The sequence below is a fragment of the Neoarius graeffei genome, chromosome 17 (assembly GCF_027579695.1).
Source record: "Neoarius graeffei isolate fNeoGra1 chromosome 17, fNeoGra1.pri, whole genome shotgun sequence".
Lineage (NCBI taxonomy): Eukaryota > Metazoa > Chordata > Actinopteri > Siluriformes > Ariidae > Neoarius > Neoarius graeffei.
Window position 1 is genome coordinate 62,108,670 of NC_083585.1, and position 21,994 is coordinate 62,130,663.

The 21,994-nt window shown below is 41.6% G+C and overlaps 1 protein-coding gene across 1 annotated transcript; it reads left to right on the forward strand.

The window, feature by feature from the left end:
* The first annotated feature begins 651 nt into the window (after window positions 1-651).
* On the forward strand, window positions 652-19,032 carry LOC132901258 (E3 ubiquitin/ISG15 ligase TRIM25-like). The gene is made up of 3 exons (XM_060943578.1): window positions 652-690; window positions 10,987-11,580; window positions 18,904-19,032. Exons 2-3 carry the CDS (start codon window positions 10,996-10,998, stop codon window positions 19,030-19,032), a joined length of 714 nt encoding a protein of 237 aa, XP_060799561.1. The 5' UTR covers window positions 652-690; window positions 10,987-10,995.
* The last annotated feature ends 2,962 nt before the right edge of the window (window positions 19,033-21,994 follow it).

A 21,994-nucleotide genomic window follows, 5' to 3' on the forward strand; every position in this document is an offset into this window, starting at 1 on the left:
ATGATTGTCCCTTCCTTCTCTTGTTGTGATTGACCGTCTGAAATTCACCTGCTTCAGTGCGTCTTTCATTAGCCTGTATCGGGTCAATGCCTTGCTCCATACCATCTATTTCTTCTCCCTCATCCTCGCCTGCCATCCTGCTTCCTCCCGGATCACACCTCAACCCCCCTACAGCTGGTCAGAAAACATGCGACAAAAGAAGGCGGCGAAAAAATCCGGAAAACGCTGTGTTCGTTTTCCGAAAACGGCCTCTCCAGGCCACGCCTTAAAAAAAGCAGCTCTATTTAAAGCCACGCCCACTCTCTCTGCCACACAGAACCAGGAAGTCCATTTCAGGAAATAGGAGGGAAGAGATCTGAAGGGGGCGGGGTCATGGCATGCGGCTGGATTGTGAATGGACAGAGGATGGCAGGAGGAAGTGACGGATCAGGAAGTGAGCTGGGAGGAATGGATGAGGGCGGCGGGAAAGACGAAGGTTGGTGGACTGCAACTTTTAAAAATAGTCGTAAACGAAGGAAGCGGAAGCAACGAGGGAAAAATGTGAGTGTTGAAGACACGGACAGTGATGAAAGCATGGGAGCTGCAGGGAAACAAGTTGAAGAGTATAAAGTGATAATTAAACTAACTCAAGAAGGAGCGGCATTCAGTGAATGGAACCCGATTCAACTAACCAAAGCGATAAACAAACTGGTAGGTGATGTGAAGAGCCAAGATACTACGAAGTGGAGCACTTTTAGTTGTGTGCAGAGATAGTACTCAGCAAGGGAGGGCCATCAAACTGAACAAGAATTCCTCTTTATAATATTATCAATACAATCAGCATTTGTTACCGGATCAGAGATATTTTGAGCTAATCTTGGTCCAACATTAACAAAAAACATTATTAAAACTATTAGCAACTACATCCATGTTATAATTTTCGATATCTTTGTCATTAAAGTATTTAGGGTAATGTATTTGTCCAGAGCCATATTTAATAATACTATTTAATATATTCCATCTTCATTTAATATTATTTTTGCTATTATCTATTAATTTGCCATAATAATCCTTCCTACATCTCCTTATGATACTCGTTAACTTGTTTTTATATTTTTTTATCTTTATTTTCTGCCTCTTTTGGTTCTTAATTTAATAAATTCTCTATATAGAGTATTTTTCTTACAGGCATTTTGTAATCCCTTAGTAATCCAAGGTTGGTCATTATAGTTTTGTTTTGTATTCTGTTGCTTCAGTGGGCAATTCTTATCATATAATAATTTGAATATACTTAAAACGTTATCATATGCTCTATCAATGCTATTCTCTGTATAAACTGATTCCCAGTCTTGCAGTAATAAATCATTATTTAATGCAAACATGGCTTCCTCTGTCCTAACTCTTCTGTACTTAAGTTTATGGTCTGTCACATTTCTCTTGCAATTACAGTCATAAATTGTAAAAACTGGTAGATGATCACTATCATTGATTAATATTCCACTTATGTTATCTATGTCACTGGTAAATATATTCTCTATTAAAGTAGCACTATGGTTAGTAATTCTGGTGGGTCTGGTAATTTTTGGGTGGAGACTCATACTGTACATGGTATTAATAAATTCCTCAGTCATACTGTGCTTATTAGGGTTCAACAGATCAATATTAGTATCCCCACAAATGAAGATAACTTTTTTTATTATTATCTACTGTAAATGTCTTTTCTACCCAGTCCTTAAACGCCTCTATACTAGTTTCTGGCACTCTATATATACAGCTAATTAATACATTTCTACTTTTTTTCAATATTAATTTCAATTGTTAAAAATTCTAATAAATGATCAATCACTGTTATCATGCCCTCTATTAACTTATAATTCAAATTACAGTCCACATACACCGCCACTCCTCCACCTTTTATTTTTCCTGTTTATAGAATTAAATTCATATCCAGCCAGTTCGAAATCCACTCCTTTCTCCAGGTCAATCCAGGTCTCCGATATGGCAATGATGTTGAATGGATGAGTAAACTGACTTCAGTATTTCTTGATGTGTTTGAAGTTAGTGTCCATGCTTCTGCTGTTGAAGTGTATTATTGATCATTTCCCCACAGCCTGAGTGGACTGATTGTACTGTTCCTCTGTGTAATGGTGGCAATTGTTATTAATGGTTGAGAAAAAGTTATTGTCCGGGTCGATGTCATTTTTTATATCCAATAGTTTATGGTCAGTGACTTCATGTGGTTTCAGTTCCAGGTTTTCATAATCAACAAGCATTTGCTTTAGCCGAGTAGTGTTCCGAGTAATGGATGAAGAGTTATTTCGGTGTGTGTCATGGTTGAGTTTGGTGTAGCGTCATGTCGGTATCGATTACCGTACAGTCCCGATAGCCATCACTGGTATTTGTCCAAGTCCTCGATATGACCAGAACTCTCGCCTCCTCCGGTGTACCGTTCAGCTTAATGAATACTTTGCAGTTGGTGATCCATGTAGATTTTTATTTTCTTTCTTCAGATGTCGTGCTTTTCTGGCGATGTCAGCATTGCGTTTTGCCAGGTGCTCGTTGATGTAGACGTTTGTACCTTTTCAGTTTACTTCCTTGTTTCAGCAATGCAGCTTTGTTTCCGATTGATGAATCTCATGATGATGGCAGTGCTTTCCTTGTCTCTCCTGGGTAGAATGTGGCAGGCCTCAACGTTGCTGTAATTAGTGATGGGATGTTCGGGTCTTTTCAGAGAGCCGGCTCTTGTGGCACGGCTCCCAAAGAAGAGCCGGCTCTTTCGGCTCCCAAACGGCTCTTAATTTATTTTTATCTGTAGCCTCATATTTTAGCCTAACTTGGCAAATATGAACGCTTTGTGTTGATAAACCCTTTTGCATTTAGTGTTTTTATGAGAAGCCTTATAATTGCCTAATTTTGTGTATTTGTTCTGTTACAAAAGCAGGCATTTTTACTTTTGTTTAATATCTTAATCAAACTTTTTTAATTTAACAGCAAAACAAATGAACAAAACACTGCAAACAAATCCACAGAACCAGAACAGAAACAGAACCAAACTCAGTAACCCAACAGTATGTCCTCAGTGCAGGTTGGCATTCAAAAAACTCAAATGCCTCAGCTTGGATGGGCTGATGCGGTTTCTCCTCTCAGTTAGTATCTGCCCTGTTTTTGAGAAGACTCTCTCTGAAGGAACAGATGTTGCCACAATGCACAGTCTCCTCTCCATCACCACCAGGTGTGGGAAGACTGAGGCCTTGGCCTGCCACCAGCTCAGTGGGTCTTCTGCTCGTTGGATGAGGGGCTCCTCAAGATAACATCGCATCTCCATTATAACATCAGCTGTAGTATTTCTCCTTGCAGCATCTCCTGTAGCTCTTTCATCAAAGAGCCTCCACACAGCAGGAGTTTGTGGCTCCTCCTCCACTTGGCCCTCTAATGGTGGAGCTGCTGGGGGTGCATTTTGCTGCTTCGGCAGTTATTCTCTGAAGTGCCTCGTCAACAGCTCTGTTGTCACTGAATGCAAACTTTTTATACCTAGGATCCAGTAATGTGGTTTCTGAAGGCCTCTGCATGCTCTTGCGACAAGGCTTTCGCAGATAGCTTTTCGCAGACATTTGTAATTTATCATTGAGCGGGGAGTATAGGCGTGCGCGATGTTATTCACCGCCACAAGGCAAGGGGGCGCGAAATCGCTAGGAGTAGTTGGTGGGTGTGGTTAGTGGAGTGTTTATCCTCCGGTTACTGAGCAACAGGTCATTCAACACCAATAACAATGGTGAATGTCCTTATAATGACTAGAACTGGAGTTGTATAGATGTATGTACTTCCTCACTTCCTTGATCAACCACTCTTCGTGCTGCTCCATGTTCGCTCGTGTTTTTAAAAATGGCGGTCGTGAAAACAAACCAAAGCGGAAGTGCATGTACAGCGGATGTAGAGTGGACCAATCAGAGCCCTCTTGTCTGCAACGCTGTCTGCGAGGCTGTCTGTGGTGGTCACAATTTTTGGGAGGTGCGCGCAGAGCGTCTGCGAAGGGGGGGGGCTTCGCAGACGCCATCTGCGAGGACTGGGTTGTCGGCATAAATTGGCCCTGAGAGGACCATGTTGAACTCCATATGCAGAAATTTTCGGTCCATGGCTGAACAAAGAGCCGCAACCAATTCCTTTACTTTCTGCACGGTTACTGTCAGTTGGTGTTGGGCTGTCACAGGCTGAAGACCTTTGCAAAGCAGGAGCATTTTGGAGGCTGTGACATAGCTGAAGGAGAGAAAACAGCAACTTTTAAAATTAGGCTTTTTAAAAATTGTGGCATATTGCTTTTTCAATTTAGTTTTGTCAATCATATGTGTTGTTTCAGCAATGTATAATAGTGACTGAATAGTAGTAGAGAAAAAAAAACAATTGTCCAAGGTACCTGTCTGCACTTATCTCCACAATCACTGAATACAAACTGTTATGTGATTCATTTTACAAGCTAATCTAACATTACATTCCTCAAGGACAGTTTGCTAGCTAGCAGCCGGTCACTGCACTGTAACCGCACTTGCTAATTGACACGGTAGCTAAACCTGCTTGCTGTTTTTGTGACCACGCCCCCAGAGCGAATATTCATGAGCGAATTTGTGTGGTGTTTCTCCCAGTGGAAACCTACAGGAACCATTTGTGTACCGCGCACAGAGCGGGATTTTATTTTTTTTTTCTTCAATCAGAAATATTGGTAGGGGCATGCCCATACTAGGGCTGTGCGATGTCCCCTTAATTGGCATCGACGATGTTTACAGTGCAAACATCGTGATGGACGATGATATCGTGGGCGGGGGGGGGATTTTAATACCACGTTATTAAATATATTATTATTATTATTATTATTATTATTAAAAGTATTAGATACTCATCCGAGGCTTTGGCACGTAAAGGAAAAAAAAAGCGCTAGGTGATGTGGAATATTTGGCCTTGACAACGGATATGTGATCCAGCTGCAACATGATGCCCTATATGTCAGCTACCGTACATTATGTGGACCGAGAGTGGGCAATGCAGTCCAAATGCCTGCAGACGAGTTTCATGCCAGAGACACATTCAGCGGACAATTTAGAAGACGCATTGCGCAAGACGCATTGCGCGAGACACTTGCCGAATGGAAAATAGAGGAGAAAAAGATCGCCTGCATAACAACGGGGTGAATATTGTCACAGCCATCAGGCAATTGAAATGGCCGTGGTTAAGGCTACGTTTACATTACGTCGAATCAGCGGATCATCAGATTAATGTTCTTAAAACGATTCGCGTTTACACTAAAACTGTTAGCCGTGCACACAGCAACACCAATACGCGGATACGCTTGGCTCCGCAGGCATCCTGCGCTCCAAATCACTCCGCCCTGAACAGCGAGTGCCCTCTGGAGGGTGCGCACTCCGGCCCTGCGCAGCTCACAGAGCGCGCGAGTGAAGTGAACAAGCCACGATTCGGGACTGAGCCGCTGTGTGTGTGATCCCAGCGCACATCACTTACCACTTGCAAGTGGCAGGATGGCAAGCCTAAAGACAATCATAACTACACAATGGGCAGTATTTGCATCAGTATTTGCAGAATTTTCATACTTTTATACTCTTTAATGAAAGGTGATACAAGGCGGAAGTCCGCGCCGTTTTTCAGCAGTCGCGTCACATGACCAACGCCAGCGAATCAGGAAGGTGGATGTCACAGTGACGTTGTCCAATGAGACGCCAGCTAGAGCTCAGCACAGCGTATTCGCGTATTCTGAATGTTTACACAGCACCGGAGCTGACACGATCTGGATTGAATACATGGACGCTGGCGGATTCCCGTTTCCTGGCTTTTCCAGGGGGTTTAATGTAAACGGACAGTGCGTCCGCGAAGAAAACGAGACAGATACGGTCTAATGTAAACGTAGCCTAAGTTGTTTTGGGCACAATTTGAACCTGGCCATAACCAACTCGCTTGCGCAACAGAGGGCCAGTACAGACCGAGCGTTTGGAGTTTGCCGAGCAGTCAACACTGCGTTTGCGCACAGCTGGCTTCGGAGAAATGAGCTGCGCAAAGCGCAGGTGGAAATGAACCTCCCCGAGCACTCACTGATCACGGCAAGATATTAATCTGCTCTAACAATGAAAGACTAGTATTCAAACTATGAGAAGAAACTACACTTAAGCTATTACTCATTGTTTATTTACACCATATCAATTGAAGATGCATTTCGGCCTTTAGTGCGCACTTGAACGCGCTAATTTTTCCAATTTATTAGTGTTTGAATTATTGCAGCCGCTTTTAAAATCATAATTTAATATTTTTTTTTTACTGTCTTTACATTTATCAGAATCACCTTCATTCTTCCATTTGGTTTGACATTATGGCTTAGAGTGGACCATTTTGTGTCTGAAAGTAGGCCTATTTACCAGATTAAAGTTATTTGACTTCTGCCGAAGTCTGCGCTTCACTGCCGTTTGATAAGGTGCAATATTTCCCGACTGAAGTCGTTAATAGTGGCTATTTGTTTGAACAACATGACAAATTTTACATTAAAAGTATAGTGTAGGCTAAAAAATGAAGTCGAAATTTATTATTAGTAGCATACTGTATTTGTGTAACCACGTTATGTTCACTAGCACGTCCCTGCACCATAGCCTACGTGAACAAGCGGTAATAGGATATTACTTTATAATGATTTATATAATTGTGTGTGTGTGTGTGTGTATATATATATATATATATATATATATATATATATATATATATATATATATATATATATATATATTTGTTATATATTAAACAAAACTAACTAACTAAACTAACAAAAAACTAACTTTTTAGGTTAAATAGGCCCAGATGATACCGTATATGCATGTTTATGACAGGAGGGGGCGTGGTATCACGATGGTGGCTCTCCATCGTGATGGATGACCACCATCGTCAATGGACGATGGCATCATCTATCCGCACAGCCCTAGCCCATACCCAATTCTACGCCTGTGGTCTGTACAACAGAGCAACATGTTATTGTCTTTTCCCCATTCAGTGGATCCCCTGGCTGGATAACTGTTGCATGCTGGGAGGCCCCGCCTCTGACAGAGAGCCATGTGAGATGACCGAAAACAGCGCAGTGTTTTATTCAGTCAGTGGGTCAAGCTAATACTCTGGCGACTTCCCTGTGTTGATTAACAGTGCGCAAATGCCAAAATCGCAGTAAAAAAAATTACCGAGTTCATGTTGATTTACCGTACGATAAGTCGGTATATCGAATATCGCGACCGGCCTACTCTCACCTAGTGAGGGGGAAAAGGTATTGCTTGGTGATTGTTGATATATTCTCCAAGTGGATAGAAGTTTTCCGTACAGCAAAAAAGGACTCAGCCGCGGTGGCCAAGGCCTATGGGATATAATTCCCCGATGGGGCATTCCAAGGAAGATTTCCAGTGATAATGGCATGCCATTTATAAGCCAGGCGTTAAAACAATTGGGTAATTATCTGGGAATAGACTTAAGACAACATTGTGCATACCACCCTGCTAATGGAGGAATGGTAGAATGGGACATTGAAAAATAAACTGAGCAAATGCTGTGCTGAAACAGGACTAGGGTGGACAAAGGTCCTACCCATAGTATTAATGCAGATGAGAATGAGAGAAAGACCAAAACATGGTTTGAGCCCCTCAGAGATATTGTTTGGAAGACCCCCAAACACAGGGATAGGTCCCATTACACCAGGATGCCCTGACCTTTCCTTATGTGATGTTGAATTACTGTGCAACCCTCTCTTCTGCTCTGAATAATATTCACAAACGGGTGAGATCAGCCTTACCAGTCCCGGTGCTGGGACCACTGCATGGCCTGAAATCTGGTGATGGAGTGGTGATAAAGGACTTCAGAGGGACGAAGTGGAACAAGCCCAGGTGGACGGGACCATCCCAAGTGCTGCTCACCACACAGTCAGCTGTAAAAGTGGACAACAGAGCCACATGGGTACACGCCAGCCACTGCAGAAGAGTACCTGAACCAACAGACAAGCAGCACAAGGAGGCCCTGGTACAGGAAGGAGATTAAGACAGCATTCAAGAAGCCCTCAGGGGGCCTCGTCGCACCGTGAGTGGACACTCTGCTATCAAGAGCCCCTTAGGGGGACCAACGACACATCGACACACACAGCCACATGACAGACTGTGCATTCCAACACATTCTTCATTCTGTACCTAATTGTGAACCTCATACATGGTATAAGTAGTATTTGCTAGTTTGTCCAGTGACGGAGATTAATGCACGAGATAATGAGATGAGATTACAGGAGCAGTGTCTGACACTACAGGTACTCCAGGGGGCAGACTTCTCAGCTGGAAAAATAAGATAGAGATCAAACTGTTAACTGGGTTCATGACATATTAACTGATCATTTAAATCACATGGTGATAGCTGAAAGAATCCATTCTGACTACACAGACACTAGCGTATGATACCTAGCTGATTTAGGGAACAGGACTAAGTGCCTTAGGTGTCGAGACTTCTATAGAAAACACCCAATACCACATAGTTTATTAACTGACTACTGCCACAGACTGGACAGTAACCAGTAGGTGAACCCTGTATGACAGTATTATAGATTTAATGTTCTCATTTACATGATAAAAGGGGGAATTGTCGAGTAAATTTTAGTGTCACGCTGTTTTGTAATTTTCCTTTTCACTGAGCGTTTCCTCTTCAAGGACTAACGACTCAGAACATTCAGCACCGCAACATGTTAATCTTATCATGCTCGTTATGTGCGTAGCAGATGTGCGTACAAACCAGCGATTAGAGAAGATCCAATCAGCTTTAGAGCTGATCACGCTCCGGCATGTAATTGCAATAGATGTCTCCTTTTTATCTAGTAAAGAGTATATATAGATTTGAGAACAAAGGGACGGTATGAGTGGTGTGCTGAACTCATCACCATGTGTCTGTTTCTGCAATAAACCTTCTTTAACTTACAAAAGGACGAGACTGGTGTTGGTGTTTGTCATTTTTCAACGACGTGTTGGAAAGATCTTCAGGAGCAGCATCAGGGCCATTTCTGACTTTAATTTTAGTATAATGTGTTAAATGGATGTGAACAAGAAGTCAGGAAATGAGATGAGAGGAGAAATTTTTATTTTTTAATTTTGATCAAAAACACTTCCACTGTTGAGGTATTTATAGATTTATTTTTAGAATGTACGTATTTTTCGGACTATAAGTCGCACTTTTTTTCATGGTTCGGCTAGCCATGCGATTTATACTCCGGTGCGACGTATATATGTTTTTTTTTCACCGCGGAATAACTGGAGCTGATGCTGAGTCTGACGACAGCCACGCAGAAGAAGAGGAAACGGCGCTTCATCTGCCGCTGGAGTTGGCAGAGTTGCTCAGAAGCGACACCGAGGATGAGGAATTCAATGGATTTGCTGATTTGGAGTGAAATCATCAGCTTGATAAACTTGATTGACCTGTGTTTTATTATTAATGATAGGCCTATAGTTATTTAAATAAGTTATGTAATGATTTTAGGCAGTGCTTAATTTGTGAAGTGGGAGGTCGCAGGAGGTGGGTGGGTCCGGCGACTCAAAAAAAAAAAAAAAAAGGTGGGGGATGGTTTACTATAACTTTACGCACACGCGCTTATTGTGTGTGTAAAATAATAATAATATCAGACATTATGATCTTAGAAAACGCTTTAGTGACGAACAGTTACAGACAGTAATATGTCGTGATATGTTATAAAATATTTTTATTAGGCTATATATTAAATTTATCTTCTAAAATAACAGACTACTCATATCACAACCGGTTTATTTCACCATTGGAGATCAGATCACACAAGACATGAGTTAAATTACTCTTTTTAAGGATTTAAGTAGGGGATTTAAAAGCGGTTGTTGTTTTTTTTCACTAGACGGTTGTCTTTGGAGATGATATACCTATAGCCTACTTGACCTCTGATTTAATGAAATAAAATTCGACAAAAATGAAGAATGACTCTCCTCGATGATGACTACAGCTTTAATAACACAGATGAAAGAGCCATGGGGCGATAATAAGCCCTACCGGTAAAAATATTCTAAAAGCAAACTGATTAATGCATCAGTAATAGGTTACTAATATTAGTTATAATAATAATAATAATAATATAGGCTATTAGTAATAACGATAGTGATAGTATTAAAGATAGTAGTAGATATTTAAAATAATCAGACGAGGCTACTTACAGGGCAAAGGGCGCGTTATCACTGCTCAGCTGTTCGGTTATTAAATAAGCAATGCAGTCGCGCAGTAACCATGCGCCGCTTATCAGACAGAGTCACAGATTCTATGGATAGAATAACCCTTCAAAAAAGTGCGACTTATAGTCCGGTGCGACGTATATATGTTTTTTTCGTCTTCATAATGCATTTTTTGGCTGATGCGACTTAAACTCCGGAGCGACGTATAGTCCGGAAAATACGGTACTTACTTTTCCCCTTCTGCTTTTTCATCTTATCCTTGGGCATTTTTTGATCATTTTATTTTTACTGCTTGACCATTTTGTAGTTTTAGATTATTATGGTTTCAGAATGGGATCAGAAATTTAAACATAATGTAAGTAAACTATGTGCGAACATTACAACAAATTCAATATAAAATGTTTTTAAATTACAGTTACAGAGAATGGATGGATGGTCAGATCAATTAATCACGTCAGAATCCTGTTCATGAGAGAGAGAGAGAGAGAGAGAGATGTGTTCATTGTTCATTTAAACGATCACTGGTAAGATTGTTCAAGTCTATACGCCCTGTAGGAAATACACACACACACACACACACTGTTTCAAATCTCTTCACACTGAACAGCAATTTGCTAACATAGCCAGGCCACGCCTTACACATTACAAAAAAGGATCTCTCTCTCTCTCTCTCTCTCTCTCTGCCACACAGAACACAAACAGGAAGTTCATTTCAGAGAAAACGAAACTCAGCAGAAAGTTCAGAGTCTCTCTCTCTCAGTACAGGAAAATGGCAGAGGTTGGTGTTTCAGTGGATCAGTTCAGCTGTCCAGTGTGTCTGGATCTCCTGAAGGATCCTGTGACTATTCCCTGTGGACACAGTTTCTGTAAGGTGTGTATTAATGGCTGCTGGAATCAGGAGGATGTGAAGGGCGTCTACAGCTGCCTCAAGTGCAGAGTGACTTTCACCCCAAGGCCTGTTCTGTGCAGGAACAACATGCTGGCTGAAGTGGTGGAGAAACTGAAGAAGACTGAACTCCAAGCTGCTTCTCCTGCTCACTGTTACGCTGGACCTGGAGATGTGGAGTGTGATTCCTGCACTGGGAGAAAATACAAAGCCGTCAAGTCCTGTCTGGTGTGTCAGGCCTCCTATTGTGAAGCTCATCTTAAACCTCACTATCAGTCTCCTGCCTTTAAGAAGCACAAGTTAGTTGAAGCCTGTGCAGAGCTCCAAGAGAAGATTTGCTCTGAACACGACAAACTGATCGAGATCTTCTGTCGTACTGACCAAAGCTTCATCTGTTATTTGTGTACAATGGATCAGCACAGAGGCCATGATACCATTGCAGCTAAAGCAGAAAGAAATGAAAAACAGGTGAGAACTGGACATCATTCTTCTTTTCCAAGTCATTTTATACAAATTCTATTTCTATTCTAATTTCTGTTCAGTGGATTTAATTGGTTCTCTGACTGTCATTCTCTGTGAAGTAAATTTTTATTTCTAGCCAAACAATAATATGTAAAGAAATGTGAGATGTCAGTTTGCTTTAAACGGCCAACAACCTTCTTCCAGCATTTTACAGCTAAAGTGCTCACGTGACTGTGTTAATGCTCTGTAACTGGATATCATATTTCATAACATTTAATGATCTACAGGTTAAAAAAATCTTTATCTTTCTGAATGTGAGTGGATTTGTGGTCCATTTCTGAGAACTACTTTGGGATGAATGATCCCAATTCTGGAAAGTTCAAATCTCTGCAGAGATTTTGGTCAAAACTCGGCGTTAATGTCAACATTCACTAGATTGATGAAGTTCAATCCCAATGTTCACTGATGGTTCCTTTAATCCGGTGGCAAAAAAAAAGCAAAGGGGAGTCCCATATACGTTTTCGTACATTGGGGGAGTGCCTGTTAGAGAGCGCACTTGTCCTGGGCCATCGGCATAGTGAGGTAGGGTGGCCAGTTCCTTTCCTCGCCGCCTTTAACTTCCCCAGTGTTTCCACCAGGTCCCCATTCACTGCTGGGTGGACAGGGAGCGAGCCCCAGATCCCCGTCGAGCCGAGGCTCGAACCAGGGACCGTTCGCTTAGCGGTCAAGCGCTCTAACCACTTGGCCACCTGCGCTCCTAATCCGGTGGAATTGGGTGTGGTTTTGAATGTACACACAGCACCTTAAAGAAGTAAACCTGAACAAATAAATAACTCCCATGAATCCAGATGTGCACTGTGCATGTCTCCCCCCTCTAAACTCACTGAGAAATAAAAGGGAACAGTGATGACGCGCACTGCTCTCAGATCAGTCTTCTTCTTCTTCTGTCAGGTTTTATGGCAGTTTACAAGCAAAGTGTATTACCGCCATCTACTGGACTGAGGTGCAATCAAATGGATGGCATTTCAAAGAAAAAATTGAATAAAAAAGAAAAACAACAAACTAAATCCTATTTGCTAATTTTGTTTCTTTGATAAATGTTATCATAGCACAAGTGATGTTTTCTGATCTCGGCTCACCTAATAAGGTGTCTAAAGAAAAGGCTTTCTTGACTGCGTTCACTTCCCTCTTCAGTTTTTCTCTTTGTCTGTAGAATTTTAAGCACCTTAAAAGAACATGATCTATATCCTCTCTCACTCCACAAAGTTCACATTTTCCAGATGGATGTTTGTTCACAACGTATAAGCTGTTATTTAATCCAGTATGGCCTATTCTCAGTCTTGTAAACCAAACCTCCTCCTGTCTGTTTGGGTAACTCGGTTTGCTACTTGAGAGATCTTTTTGTATATTATAAGTGTCTACCTTTCTTCTCCTTATCCCATTCAGCTTGCCATATGTTAACTCTGTTTAATGAGTACCTTAAAGTGCATATCACAGGTAAATTCAGGAACAAGATCAATGTAATTCTCCTATTTTATATTAAAATTTGGTCAAATATCTGTAACATTCTGCTTTTTTTTATTTTTTATTTTATTTTATTTTTTATTTAACACCTTGCACCATACCAGAAAAATTCAGTTGAAATCAAGCCATTTGAGGCGAATTGGTCCGCCTCTGGAAAAAATTTGGCATTTGAATTTCCCGGGAAACATTGATTTTCGTGATGTCATCTGCGGGACGCCTCCCTCTGAATTCTACATCAGCACTGGTTTGTTTCTGAGAAGATGACCTGGTGGTTTTCTGCAAATTTCTTCAACGTTATCGCGTAACTATTAAAATGGTTCATAGATGTATCGTAGGAGGGTGTAGCAACACCAATCTTGATGGAATTAGTACTCATCGTTTTCCAAAAGACAGGACAGTGAGAGAGAAATGGGAGCGCTTGGTCTACACAGGCTGTGCACTGAAACCGTGCAAGCTCTCACAGCCTGCCGCTGCTTCCGCAGGTGACGTCACGATTTTGGCTCCAGACTCCCTTGGGATTTTTCCAGATGCATTTGGTTATTTTATTTTTTTTCTGCTGTAGACAGATGGCCTTGTGCAAAATTACCCTTCTGGATGAGTGTGTAAAGGGACATACTTTCATATAAAAAAAACCTAAATTGGTCCAGAATATGCACTTTAACTTCTGATCTACTGAGTGGAATACTTAACTGAACCTCCTCTTCTTTGGTTGCCTCTTTTGCCAGCTTGTCTGCTTCCTCATTGCCACCAACTCCTTTATGGGCTGGAACCCATACAAACTGGATTGATATTCCCTGTTGACTGATTGCAAATAAGATATTAATTTCATTCAATAAGTCCTGTCGACATGACGATTCTCCACTTTGAACGGATGTGAGAGATGACGCAGAATCAGAACAAATAGCTGCTTTAGGGGACCTAGTTTCTTCTATCCACTGTAATGCAATAATAATGGCTGTCATTTCAGCTGCAAATATAGACAGATGATCTGATGTTCTCTTTTTAATAGAGATTTTGTAATCAGGGATATAAACTGCAATACCTGTTTTACCCTCTGAATCTTTAGATGCATTTATATAAACCTGTGTTGTATTATAGTACCTACTTCCTAAATATTGCTCTACGTTCTGATCCACTCCTCCAGATTTAGATATCTCTTTGGTTTCCTTGATCACCGTAGGGGAGCAAAACAACCAAGGTGGAGTTGTTACCAGGGGCACAGTCTTACTACAAATGATATTATCTATTCCCAATTGACTTGCTAATTTGTTACCATCCCATCCAAAGCTACAAATCTGGGATCTGCCATACTCCCAATACTCACTGAGAACTTTTTTAGTAGGGTGTGTTGCCTCATGTCCATTTAAATTAATCCAGTAAGCCATACTCAACTTAAGATGTCTGAGGCTTAAGGGCATTTCTCCTGATTCTACTTGCAACACTGGTATGGAAGAAGTTCTAAATGCACCACAACATGTCCTGAGACTTTTAGCCTGCATTCTATTGAGTTCATTAAGCAATGTCTTAGATGCTGAAAGATACACAATACAGCCATAATCTGAAACTGATCTTATCAGTGTAATATAAATTCTTTTAAGGGACATCCCTGAGGCTCCCCAGTTGTACCCTGATAAACATTTCAAAACATTAATGCCCTTTTTGCATTTCTCAGTTATTTTCTGAATATGTTCCTTCAATGTTAACTTGACATCAAACCAAACTCCCAAGTACCTAACAATATTCACTTGCTCTAAGGATTGGTTATACAACTTAAGCTCTAGTGGGACTTACTCTTTTCTTTGAAAAACAAATAAATTGAGTCTTTTCTACAGACAAATGAAAACCCCACTCACGTGCCCATTTTTCTACCTTGTTGATAGCTAATTGCATTTTAGTTCTAATATCAATATTTTGTCCTTTTATCCACAAAGCTCCATCATCAGCATATAATGCTCTATTGATTCTAATGTCATCTATTTCATTAAAAACATCATTAATGATAATGTTGAACAGTACTGGACTGCATGCACTACCTTAAGATGTTCCATTTTCTATTGAATCGATGTTAGAGAAGTTAACCCCAACTCTTACTTCTATTGTTCTGTCCTTGAGGAAGTCTCTAATCCAGTTAAACATCTTGCCACCAATACCCATCCTATTCAGCTTAATTAACAACCCCTCCTTCCATAGCATATCATACGCTTTCTCTCTATCAAAGAATGTTGCTAAAACTGATTCGTTATTGACTTGTGCTTTCCTTATTTCATTTTCTAAACATACAATAGTGTCCATTGTAGTACGTCCACTACGGAACCCACTCTGGTGTGGGGAGACAAGACCTCTTTTTTTCAATTTCATACACTAGCCTTCTAGTGATCATTCTTTCCATAATCTTACATAAATTAGATGTTAATGCTATTGGCCTATAACTTTTAACTTCAGTTTTATCCTTCCCTGGTTTTCCAATCGGAACCACTACAGAATGTTTCTAACACAAAGGCAATCTACCTTGCTCCCAAATCTTATTAAAAAGACTTAAAATTACATTTTTAGCCACATCATTGACTTCATTAATCATTTTATAACATATACCATCTTTCCCTGGTGAAGTGTTCCTAACCCCATTTAACTCTCTCCTAAGCTCAAATAATGTAAAATCCTTATCAAGTACACTCTCACTTATTACCTGCTTTTCCAGTAATCCTCTATTCTCATCTATTACTTTAACTCTCCAAGACAATTCATCATCAGTTAAGTTCTGTGAACTATGAACCTTAACAAAACCTTTCGCAAGCATCTCTGCTTTCTCTTGATGAGTTACTGCCTCCACATCATTGTTTTTAATCACAGGTAAGGAAAACTCCCTTCTAAGGGCCAATTTATGCTGACAACCCAGTCCTCGCAGATGGCGTCTGCGAAGCCCCCCCACTTCGCAGACGCTCTGCGCGCACCTCCCAAAATTTGTGACCACTGCAGACAGCATCGCAGACAGCATCACAGACAAGAGGGCTCTGATTGGTCCACTCTACATCCGCTGTACATGCACTTCCGCTTCCCTACTTCCCCGGTTTGGTTTGTTTTCACGACCACCATTTTTAAAAACACGAGCAAAGATGGAGCAGCACGAAGAGCGGTTGATCGAGGAAGTACGTACATCTATACGACTCCAGTTCTAGTCATTATAAGGACAGCGGTGTTGAATGACCTATTGCTCAGTAACCGGAAGATAAACACTCCACTAACCACACCCACCAACTACTCCTAGCAATTTCGCGACTTCGCGCCCCCTTGCGTTGTGGCGGTGAATAACATCGCGCACGCCTATTACTCCCCGCTCAACGATAAATTACAACTGTCTGCGAAAAGCTATCTGTGAAAGCCTTGTCGCAAGAGCATGCAGAGGCCTTAATGCCTCCCATCTTTTTAATCATGCTCCAAATATCATCCACTTTGACTTCCGCCCCTATTTTAGAACAGAAATCATGCCAATATTTCCTTTTATCTTCTTTTAATTCTTTTAACCTTTTGAAGGTTTTTTTTTTTGTATTCCATTAAATTGGTATAGGAATAGTTTGATTTAACAATTTTGAAAGCTTTATTTCTAGCTTTAATTGCTTCCTTACAATCATCTGACCACCATGGTACCATTCTCTTTTTCCTCATCCCAGAAGATTTGCCAAGAACCTCTTCTGCTGACTCATAATATATTTGTAATGATTGAGTTTAACTCAGGGCAGCACGGTGGTGTAGTGGTTAGCGCTGTCGCCTCACAGCAAGAAGGTCCTGGGTTCGAGCCCCGTGGCCGGTGAGGGCCTTTCTGTGCAGAGTTTGCATGTTCTCCCCGTGTCTGCGTGGGTTTCCTCCGGGTGCTCCGGTTTCCCCCACAGTCCAAAGACATGCAGGTTAGGTTAACTGGTGACTCTAAACTGACCGTAGGTGTGAATGTGAGTGTGAATGGTTGTCTGTGTCTATGTGTCAGCCCTGTGATGACCTGGCGACTTGTCCAGGGTCTACCCCGCCTTTCGCCCATAGTCAGCTGGGATAGGCTCCAGCTTGCCTGCGACCCTGTAGAACAGGATAAAGCGGCTAGAGATAATGAGATGAGATGAGACATACCATCTAGCATCTCTCTCAAGATTCTTTTACCAGGGTTATAAAAGTTCATAATTTTAATCTTAGTTTTACCGACCCAAATCTCAACCAGAACTGCTTCAACCTCTATATTTAAAGCTCTGTAATTAAATCCCTGCTGAATAAATGTGGCCACTCCACCTCCTGCAGTATCCCTGTCTTTACGCACTGCTAGGTATCCATATATTATTAAATCAATTTTTCTTATCCACAATTAAAGTCTCTTCAGTTACTTTACAGCATTTCAGAGTCGTTTGAGTTTGACTCGGGGGGTAAAACTACAGGAGTCATACTTCCTTTAACTCTTGATTTTGCTTGGTTTTCTTTGTCAACCTTTTTAATATCTTCGGCATAAGTAACGCTCTCTTTCACCTTAACACTTTGCACTTGAATTGCTCTTTTATACATCTCACACCCTTTATAGGCCGCACTGTGTTCACCTCCACAGTTACAGCACTTGATTTTTGGTCCTTCCTCACATTTACCATATTCATGTTCGCCTCCACATCTAGCACACCTAGGCTTTGACTTGCACACAGAAGAAATGTGTCCATATCGCTGACATTTAAAGCATCTAATTGGTGGGGGGATGTAAGGCCTCGTCATATAACTTAAATATCCAATCATGATCCGCTCAGGCATCTTAACCTCATCCAACACTAACAAGACAGACAAACTTGGTCCTTTAGTTCCATTCCTAATTACTGGCAAACGCTTGACTTTGTTGATTTTAACTCCTTTAACATTGCTTTTAATATCGTCCTCTAACAAGTCAGTCGATACACCTGATATCACCGCCATTACTTTACCTCTTTCTTCCCAGTCTTGGGCTTTAACGTGTTTCCCCAGTAAAGTTTTAAGCTTCATTAATCCCATTCTCTGATCTCTATCTTGACAAACGACTAACAGGTTACCATCTTTTAACGTTGTGATGGAGCGAACTTCACCTACTTGCCTATAAATGGCTTCACTGACTTTCAATGGGTTTAGTATACAAGGGGTTTGAAATCAGATCACAACTTTAACATCAGTCCTCGATCTTTTCGCTTCATCTTGTTTAGCTTTCACCTTTCTTTTCTTCGATGCTCTTTGAACCAAATTCCATTTACCTGACTTATCTTCACCTTCACTTTTATAGTACTCTCACTGTCATTCTCTTCTGAAAACTCCTCCAAATCATTAGTTTCACACTCATCTAGAACTCCTTTCAATCCATGATCGCACCCCAGTCCACCAAATGCCAGTTGCAATGAATCTGGCGGCTCTTTCGCATTCCCGGAAGCACTCATCGCGTTTTTCTCAGATCAGTCTGTCTGTGAATCCCATTGAAAGTCACAGCTGCCTTTTCAACAGTTTCACTCCAGAGAATATTGCTGAACTACCTTGATGTTTCTGTCACACAAATAACATTGAAATATCAATCAGTTGACATTTTCACAGAAAACTAAACTTATAATATCATAAGTGGTGCAAAAATATGAAGATAGAAGTCACTTCATTTTGGGTGTCTTTTAATTTTAGTTAGTTCTCGAGGCGATATTTCTAGTTTTTATTGAAATGTTTTTATTGACTTGTTTAGTGTTTTTTTTCTTTTTTTTTTTTCTTTCTTCTTTTTGGTTATAATTGTGTAGAAGATGATGAAATGTATTTAAAATGTTTTTTATTTGTTCTCAGAATGAGCTAAAGGAGCAGCAGATGAAATCCCAGCAGAGGATCCAGGAGAAGCAGAAGGAGGTGCAGGAGCTGAAACAGACTGTGGACACTATTAAGGTGAGGAGTGAAGAGTCGCTGTGTTTCAATTAACCTGCTTAAAGGAGATACGCAGAACCATGGCCTCATTTTTTTTGTTTATAAATGCCTTGAGACCCCAAGAATGGCACAGGAATAGTTTTAAGCATTAACAATAAATCTAATATCGTAATATTTATGATTTTAAAATGATTCATATAGGCAGCGGCCTGAGTGAATGACCTTGACGTCTGTAACGTCACAGCAGGAAGGCTATCGGTCTCATCGCCATTTCCGCTATACTAAAAAACAGAGCTAACTGCAACTTCCAGCTTCCATTTTGAGCTAATTTATCACCATGCCATGTAGATGTGTTGCTGGCTGGTGCAGCAACATGACAGAAGGTGGATTTATGTTGCATTCATGGCCCAAAAATGTTCAAACTGCAAAGATTTGGATGCATTTTGCGAGAAGTTCACAGGCACATTGGGCGCCTACGAAGTGGTCTCTCCTCTGCTCTGCACATTTTACTGAAGACTCGTACGAAACCTCTGATCTGTTGAGGAGCATTGGCTGTAAGCCCGTTTTGAAAGCGGGTGCGGTATCAACAATTAAATAAAACTATGAGAAAAGGAAAAATAATTTTTTTTAAAAAGGAAAGTAAGTTCAGGGGCACCAGCTCTTCCACAGTTTGAGCTGAGGGTTGTTGGTAAAACCCAGAATGGAATGGGACGTGACATATTATTGCTCAGGCAGTGACCTCCCTGCAGTTGTTTCTAAAACCGGCGATGTCCAGTCCCGGGTTTTAGTAATTGCCTGAGCCGAGCAGTAATGGTGGAGTACTCGGTATGGAGAAAAGGGAGAATGAATGGAGCAGCTGTCTGATTTCTAAACTGGATATTGTTGCCATCTCGCCCTTACGTGGAAGAAGCGAATGAATGGAGAACTGAATGAACAACTGAACGCTAGATTGTTTCAAAACAATCGGCCACAAGATCGGCCTTCAAGAAGCGAGAATGCAGACGGGTAAGCTCCGACTCTCATTTGGATACAAAACAACAAAAACACGTTTACCTGCATTTAGATTAATACATGTAACTTGTATTGTGTATTTAAGTTACCGGTCTAAGATTTATTTAATTTGCTTCAGAATGTGATTGTCTCAGTTCATCTAATTATTTAATGAGCCTTTTACGTTTTATCAGTGAAAATAGATGCATGTGGGCGGCACGGTGGTGTAGTGGTTAGCGCTGTCGCCTCACAGCAAGAAGGTCCTGGGTTCGAGCCCCATGGCCAGCGAGGGCCTTTCTGTGCAGAGTTTGCATGTTCTCCCCATGTCCGTGTGGGTTTCCTCCGGGTGCTCCGGTTTCCCCCACAGTCCAAAGACATGCAGGTTAGGTTAACTGGTGACTCTAAATTGACTGTAGGTGTGAATGTGAGTGTGAATGGTTGTCTGTGTCTATCTGTAAGCCCTGTGATGACCTGGCGACTTGTCCAGGGTGTACCCCGCCTTTCGCCCGTAGTCAGCTGGGATAGGCTCCAGCTTGCCCGCGACCCTGTAGAACAGGATAAAGCGGCTAGAGATAATGAGATGAGAATGAATAGATGCATGTACATGTATGTTGCATAAGTTATAACACCTATCCTGTTTTAATGAGTCAACCCACAATCAATGAAGTCAAATCAGTCTTAGTTGAGCAAGTCGGTAACGGTATTTCTTACTTTCACCATACATTTTTATTTATATGACTTTGGTCTATAGCTGTCAAAGGCCTCGGCCTTAAAACCGGTTTCCGCAGTGACGTCACGCGCTCAGGGCTGGCTGGCTCAGCGGGGCAGCTCCAATGCCAAATTTGTGGTCGAGTTTAACTCTCAAAATATTTTTTGATTCCTATTTATGCAGCATACAAGACTCCAAGGATGGAGATACTATCCACTCAGAAATGTATTTAAAAATAAAGGTTCTATTTCGTTTCTACTGACCGCCAGAGGCGGTGCTTTCAGCACATGGATATCCATCACACGAACGTGCAGGTCGAGTAATAGTAACAACAAAGTCACGTGTGACCTGGGTGACGTCACCCCGTGACCCCGGCATAAAAGACCGGTAAACCCAGGAAGTGACCTCTTACATCTTCTCGCGTTTGCAGGTTGCGAGTTGGATTGAAATTTGGACAGAGCGCTGTGGTAGTTTCATTACCCGTAGGGTTGGGGCTGTGCTTATGCATCCTCCAAGAAACTGCGCTAAGTCCACCAACTCTTTTCTTCTTGTCGTTATATTCGTATTGATTTATTACTCCGTAAGCTGAGCGCCCTCGCTCGGTGGAGTTAGCTGATTAGCCCTCCGGGGCGGTGTCCTCACCGCTGGAGGCCGGCTTGTTTTCATTCAGGTAAGCGGTTTTCATTTATTTAAATTAAAGCGGCGTTTCTCTCACCGCTGTTTATCAGTCCTGTGGCGCTCGGCGCCTATCCTTGTTAATATTATTAACCACCTTGTTTTGTGTAGCCTTGCCTCCGGCCTGCTCACAGGCCGGCTGTCTTGTGTGTTGTATTCGTATTGTTTGTTACTCCGTTAAGCTGAGCGCTCTCGCTCGGTGGAGTTAGCTGACTAGCCTTCACCGCTGGAGGCCGGCTTGCTTTCGTTCAGGTAAGCGGTTTTCATTTATTTAAATTAAAGCGGTGTTTCTCGCCGCTGTTTATCAGTTCTGTGGCGCTCGGCGCCTATCCTTGTTAATATTATCGACCGCCTTGTTTTGTGTAGCCTTGCCTCCGGCCTGCTCACGGGCCGGCTGTCTTGTGTGTTGTATTCGTATTGTTCGTTACTCCATTAAGCTGAGCGCTCTCGCTCGGTGGAGTTAGCTGACTAGCCCTCCGGGGCAGTATCCTCACCGCTGGAGGCCGGCTTGTTGTCGCTCAGGTAAGCGGTTTTCATTCATTTAAATTAAAGCGGTGTTTCTCGCCGCTGTTTATCAGTTCTGCGGCGCACGGCGCCTATCCTTGTTAATATTCCCGACCACGGGTGTGTTCGCCCGGTCGT

Coding starts and splice junctions, on each gene's coding strand:
- LOC132901258 (XM_060943578.1), top strand. CDS start 10,996: ATGGCAGAGGTTGGTGTTTCAGTGGATCAGTTCAGCTGTCCAGTGTGT. Junction 11,581..18,903: donor CAGAAAGAAATGAAAAACAG/GTGAGAACTGGA, acceptor ATTTGTTCTCAG/AATGAGCTAAAGGAGCAGCA.